The 6,817-nt window shown below is 43.2% G+C and overlaps 1 protein-coding gene across 1 annotated transcript; it reads left to right on the forward strand.

The window, feature by feature from the left end:
* Positions 1–883: 883 nt before the first annotated feature.
* On the forward strand, positions 884–4,863 carry tob1a (transducer of ERBB2, 1a). The gene is made up of 2 exons (XM_064987040.1): positions 884–1,158; positions 2,733–4,863. The coding sequence occupies exon 2, from the start codon at positions 2,993–2,995 to the stop codon at positions 4,004–4,006; it is 1,014 nt and encodes a 337-aa protein (XP_064843112.1). The 5' UTR covers positions 884–1,158; positions 2,733–2,992; the 3' UTR covers positions 4,007–4,863.
* The last annotated feature ends 1,954 nt before the right edge of the window (positions 4,864–6,817 follow it).

Consider the following 6,817-nt stretch of genomic DNA (forward strand, 5'->3'; position numbering starts at 1 on the left):
CTCGAGAGTGCCCTGGCCACCCAGGTATGACGTGGGCTGCTACATCAGCACCTTGGATACGGGCACACCATTCACCAAAGAGCTCCTGCCCCGTTTTCAGCCAATCAGCGGAGTGTTTTCTCGACAGGAGATCAACCCCACCCCCTTCGCTTCCAACATTATCGTTCCTCTTTGGGAATGTCCTTTCCGACAGAGCTGTAGATTTGACTGAAATTTCCAAATGCAACCCCGGTTTCTTTTACTCATCATTTTCAAACTGCCATTCACTGATCTAACAGATTGCGTTTGCTCTAGCATGGTAATAACGCATGGTTGTTACGGGTTCATGGGTGAGAGTGTATTCAGCTCAACAAATTGCTCGCTCATTATTTTAAAACATGTCAAATAAATAAGGCGGAAGCACTTGGCAATAGCAGTTAACCTATTGGAATGCAAGTATTCCGTATCATAGCCTTGTCGACGCAATAGGGGTGATATATCTCGGCTGAAATTATTGATAGGCTGATCTAAATCATGTTGGATGTCAAGCAAAGGCATATAATCTATCAACTATGCATAACTGAAAATACATAATCAAAATATACTATATGCAAATGACATAATTTAGCATATGTCTGACTTCATAATCGATATATTTTTGTCTGCTGTCAGAGACATAGGAAAAGTGTGACGCAAATGTTCTTGTTATGGGCGTCTCTTCATTTTTTTGCCTTGGATTGACAGTATAACTAACCAATACACTTTCGAGTTTGTACATTTCCAGCAGGCTGGATTCCCCAATTTGACCAATTGCAGGCCCAGATTTGGTGCTCGTATTGTTTTGACCTCTGAAACCGCATCACCGCCTACCTCGTGCCCATGGCGGAGGAAAGCTATAAATATAGGCGCATGACAGCCGACTGGGACGAAGTTGTAAAACTCCCAGGTAGAAGGGAAACATTCTGCAAGCCTGCTGAAAGGGGAAAACGCCAAACAACCTAAAAATCTAAACTAAAGCAAAATAAATAACGATAACCTATCGACGTCTACGCGTACTGGAATACTTTTTTATGTTAATATTATATTATATGTGAAGAAAGTATTTATATCTACCCTACACTTCTATTTGCACTAACGGTACTTCAAAACTACTGAGAATATTTTATTTTGTACGAAAAAGTAAGTATTGCTTTTGGCTCAATTACTATTTGTGTGTTCGATTGGATGTCCATCACTCATCTATAGCCCAGTATTCTTGATGAACTATTTACCCCAGATGAATCAAGTTGATTTGCTGCGTCAGTCCCTGAAGTTAGGGAGGGGTAGCCTATCTAACTGAAGCGTGTGTGAGAGAAAGAAAGACGGGATATGAGCTAAATAGTCATCTACATTTGCTTGACTATCAAGACTGACTGTCAAATTATTGAAAGAAGAAACTTGCGGAGAGGCAATAGGCTATGCATGGAATTGTGTTAATCTCTTTTCTGGCCCCGTTATTAAATCTCCAGGTCGGAAAGAATTAATAGTATATCAAGTGGTAATTTATAGGTCCGCAGAGATAAGAAAGGTAGCTGCTCACACTGCCTCAAACGAACAAAACCATCCGCTGTTGGGCAGAAAACCGTCTATTTCGTAATGACCGAGTATGATTGTTTATTGGATACAGCTTATTTTGCATTTTCTTCTGTACTTGGCCATATCCAAAATGAATAGACTAGTTGTTACATTTTGGTAAACCGTTTATGTCGACACTGTTCCGATAATAGCAACACCTAACCTTTATATCCCCTGCCTCGCCTAGTCGACGTTCACTGCTACATTTTAATCAGCATACTAAGTAGTGCGAGTTGAGAGCCGCCAATCTGATACAATATTTACAGGGTACATTTTTCTATCGCCAGACTGATTGCTAATATGTAACTGTTCTGTAAAAAAAAGTGCAGTATGCCTTTCCGAATGTAACTGCGACTCTGTGACGTTGGCAACATTGTAACGAGGCTAGCTATTTATTATGTAACACGATCAGTTCTAGTGCTTCTCTATAGCTTCGTATAGAAAAAAACAGCACAGCTCTTTCTGTGTGGAGATTTCTAACATTCTGAAAATCGTTTTCATCTACTGTGAAATCTTTAGATTGTTCATGTTGAGTTGTAGATATGCAGACAAATTCACTAGATCCCCTTGCTTGGCATGGCTATTTATACATTAGGTCGTTCTGTTCCATAGCGTGACATTGCATTGTTAAAGATGATTCAGGCTATAGACCTTGATACTGAATACGGCATTGTTCGGGAAAGCGCTTGTAAGTAAGGGTTTCACTGTTTTACACCTGCTGTATCCTGTGCATGTGACAAACGTTGCGACTTGAAACAAGACAGAGAAGAGGTGAACGCTTGATCCGTCATAGCATACTAGTTGATTTGAGTGTTCATACGGACTGCAATTCTATTCTAGATGTTTCCCTCGGGAAGTAAAGGGTTAACGTTTAAAGGGCATTTTAATGCATTCCTTTACAAAGTCTGCAGTAGTAGACTCAACCTCAGTCAAGTAGGCGAGGACATTGCCACCCACATCTTTGAGAAGTGTTGCCTGTTTGCAAAATGTTGTCCAATTATACCTAATATTACTGAAGTAATGCAAATTCTTCATGGCTTGTATCTAGTGGAGGAATGGTTCATGCCTTTTAATGTCTTATTGTTTTGCATATCTGTCTGAACAATATGCTAATCATTTTTTATCTTCTCTTTTTTCAGGAAAAAACAACGCTCAACCTTGTGGAAGAACACCTCTTGCGACTAGCACTTTTGTTTTTAGAGCAGTTCCACGAAGCTCTAGTTCCTTTTGCCTGGTGTTGACCCAACCCATCACACCCTACCCTGCCTGGGAAGCACCTACGCCACCCACCACAGATACGTAAAGCACCTACGCCACCCACCACAGATACGTAAAGCAACTCAACAGGACGCAGCTGCCGACACCTCTTCTCGCGCCCGGAGCAGTTCAGCAGCCAGCTATGCAGCTTGAAATCCAAGTAGCCCTCAACTTCGTCATCTCCTACCTTTACAACAAGCTGCCACGGCGACGGGTCAACATCTTCGGCGAGGAGCTTGAGAGGCAGCTCAAGGGGAAGTATGAGGGCCACTGGTACCCAGACAAGCCATACAAGGGCTCTGGATTCAGGTGCATCCACGTAGGGGAGAAGGTGGACCCGGTGGTAGAGAAGGCAGCCAAAGAGAGTGGCCTGGACATTGAGGATGTGCGCCACAATCTGCCTCAGGACCTCAGTGTGTGGATCGACCCCTTCGAGGTATCCTACCAGATTGGGGAGAAGGGGCCCGTCAAGGTGCTGTACGTGGACGACAGCAATGAGAGCAGCCCCAGTGGTCTGGAGTTGGACAAGGAGATCAAGAACAGTTTCAACCCTGAGGCCCAGGTCTTCATGCCCATCAGCGAGCCTGTGGTGGGCCCCTCTCCGACTTCCAGCTCGCCCTCGCCTCCCTTCGGCCACTCGGCTGCTGTCAGCCCCACCTTCATGCCACGCTCCAACCAGCCTTTAACCTTCACCACCGCCACCTTCGCCGCCACCAAATTCGGCTCCACCAAAATGAAGAGCAGCAGCCGCAACAACCAGAACGGCAACGGTGGCCAAGGCGGGCAGGGCCAGAAGGTGGCCCGCACCTCGCCCACCAACCTGGGCCTGAATGTGAACACGCTGCTGAAGCAGAAAGCCATCTCCACCTCCATGCACTCTCTGTACGGGTTGGGCCTGGGCCAGCAGCAGGCCTCTGCCCTCAGCCCCAACGCCAAGGAGTTTGTGTTCCCCAACCTCCAGGGCCAGGGGAGCCCGAGTGCCCTATTCCCCGGTGACAGCTCCCTCAGCCTCAGCCCGCTGCAGTACAGCAATGCCTTCGACGTGTTTGCGGCCTACGGAGGTCTCAACGACAAGTCCCTTATGGACGGCTTGAATTTCAGTTTGAACAACATGCAGTATTCGAACCAGCAATTCCAGCCAGTGATGGCCAATTAGTACACAGATACTACAGTACTAGTACACAGAAATGACCAGAGATATGTGATATGGGGGAAAAAAAGACTAAACGCACATCAAAATAAAATAGGAAACACAATTTCCAGGAAAAATTGAAAGTGACTTGTTGTCGACTGTAAGATCTGTGTTCAAGTCCAAGCGCATGAGCCCCTTGAGTTATCTTTTTTTACGATGAAGCTTGTAGTACAAGATGTCCAAGCTTGTGACCTAAACTTCGACATGCATCATTATTTCTTTTGCCAACCAAGCACAGAAATTATTTTTTACGGGACTGTTTTAAAGATAAAGAAGAAAAACAATACAAGTCATGGCCTCTTTCAGTATTTAAGACATAACTGGACATGCCAATTTTCCAAGGATTGGCATTAATAAGTGAGATTTCCTGGTCTTTTTTCTAATTGTATAATTTAATTTAGTACAGAGTTTGTAAAATATCAGAGTATATATTGTTTCTACGACATGGTACTGCATTTATATCTTTTTACTACTACAGTGATCCGTGATGGCTGCAGCAACTTTATGTTCTTTTTTTTATTGAAATTGTGAAATGAATCCCTCTAAAAAACATTGACTATTCTAAAGATTGTGTACAGAATATTCCGTAGTGGTGGGATTTAAGAATATTTGCTTTTTTGAAAAACAAGAGTTGTATTTTCTGTTAAGAGTTTAAAGATTTTTGCTATATTATGGACAAAATGTAATCGTATATTAATTTTGTACCTACATTGTGCAATACTTGATAAAACAAACGGTATAACAAAGTATTTGGAGTCAGTGTCTTACATGTTAAGCTGAACTGATCATTTATTAAGTTTGTATTAAAAAGCTTGAAAATATCCCCTGGTCTATCTTCTCATTGGTAGTCTGGTCTTGATTGGACAATGGACATATGTATGAAGGCAATATTATCCAGTTTTCCATATGCCATTGAATTAAGTACACACACTTTATCGTAACCATAGGAGTCCAAGCCTATCCTTAACTAATTTACCTCTGGTCAGCTACTCCTGGTGCACTTGCTCAAGACCTTGCTCTTGATGCATGGCTCAAACCTGCAGTGTACCTTGTCATTTGCAAAGACCTCGCATAATATAAAGTACTGACATGTCAGCATGGTGCTATTGGTAGGACTGCACCGTTACACATTAATATTCTATACATGGTAGTCTTCTAACTAGTGTTACACAAACGGGCGTATCGAACTGTTCTGTATTCTTATTGCTGTGAATCAGGGTGAACGTTAGTGTTCTGCGCTATTGTCTAGAATTACCAGTGGGGTTTTCCTTGACAAAACAACTTAACCGTTTTCTACATTTCCATCAACCATCAAAATCCTAGCTGGGCAAAAAGAGCCAACGAGGGTATTCCCTTTTTACGGGAGATTTGATATACCTGCACATGTATTCATTTCCGACTGTCTACGTTATCCTCAGCCTTCTGCTGGTTCTGAGTCTACACACTACGGTGGAGTCCATCCATGTGCTTCCTGGGCCTATTAGGCATATGGATAGTGGGGTTAAGCCTGCTGTCATCCCAGACCTTAGCATGTCACCTCTGTGTCAGTTAGCCTACTGAGAGCTGAGGTGTTTATATTAGTGCACTGTACATGTTCGCTCTACTAGCCAACAGGCCCGTCTTTGAACGCTGCAGCCTGCCAGTTGTTTAGTCAAATAATGTTTTTGAATGCAAAGATGGTTCGGGAGGCTGGGTGATATGTTCTGTTTACAGTACCTTCATCCTGAGCGTGTGTGTGGTCTCCAGAGTAAATTCAGTCACATTTATTTTTGGGATAACACTTATTTCCTACCCTTCATCTATACTGATTTTGTAGTGGATCTACTGAGCATTTTGGGTACTATAGTATAGTATAACAATAGCCGGCCAGTGGCCAACTGCATGCTATTCTAAATGCTCTCAATCATTTTTCACCCAGTGTCCTGAGGTGACGGATCATTGGATAACTATGATTGCTGACTTGTGATGACAAAATGAATAGCATGGAATGAACAGAATGAGAATGAAATTTTCATGTGATTAATGCTGGTCTGAAAAGGAAGTGTATGTTGCTTGTTTGATTCTTCCAAAAGTGATCTATGTTGAGGTCCTGTTGGGTCTATTCATGTACTTGGTATCATGGTTTCAACCAGAATGGATTGCCTTTTGTTTCTATTTCTCATATTGTTGTTGCTGCCACTGCTGCTGGTGTCATAATTAAGCAATTAGGCCCGAGCAGGTGTGGTGTATATAACCAATATGGCTAAGGGCTGTTCTTCTGTACAACACAACGAGGAGTGCCTGGATACGGCCCTTAGCCACATACCACAAACCCCTGAGGTGCCTTATTGCTGTTATAAACTGCTTACCAACAGTAAAAACAAATGTTTTGTCACACCTGTGGTATAAGTTCTGGTATACCACGGCTGTCAGCCAATCAGCATTCAGGGCTCGAACCACCCAATTTATAAGTAGAACTAACATGCCGGTGGGTACACAGAGAGCACTTTAACCCTGGTGGCATACCACGATCCTCGGAGGTTAGCTCACCAAGTATCTGCGCACTGTTGTCTGTCAGCTGCACTTGGTAGATTGGCCCTAATAAAGTTCACAGATGGTTGTGGATATACAGTAAGTGTGTGTGTGTGTGTGTGTGTGTGTGTGTGTGTGTGTGTGTGTGTGTGTGTGTGTGTGTGTGTGTGTGTGTGTGTGTGTGTGTGTGTGTGTGTGCATGCACTTGTACGTGAGCATTTGTGTGCACATGTGCGTGTAATAGAAATATATGTGTTGGGGACA

The sequence above is a fragment of the Oncorhynchus masou genome, chromosome 14, assembly GCF_036934945.1.
Source record: "Oncorhynchus masou masou isolate Uvic2021 chromosome 14, UVic_Omas_1.1, whole genome shotgun sequence".
Lineage (NCBI taxonomy): Eukaryota > Metazoa > Chordata > Actinopteri > Salmoniformes > Salmonidae > Oncorhynchus > Oncorhynchus masou.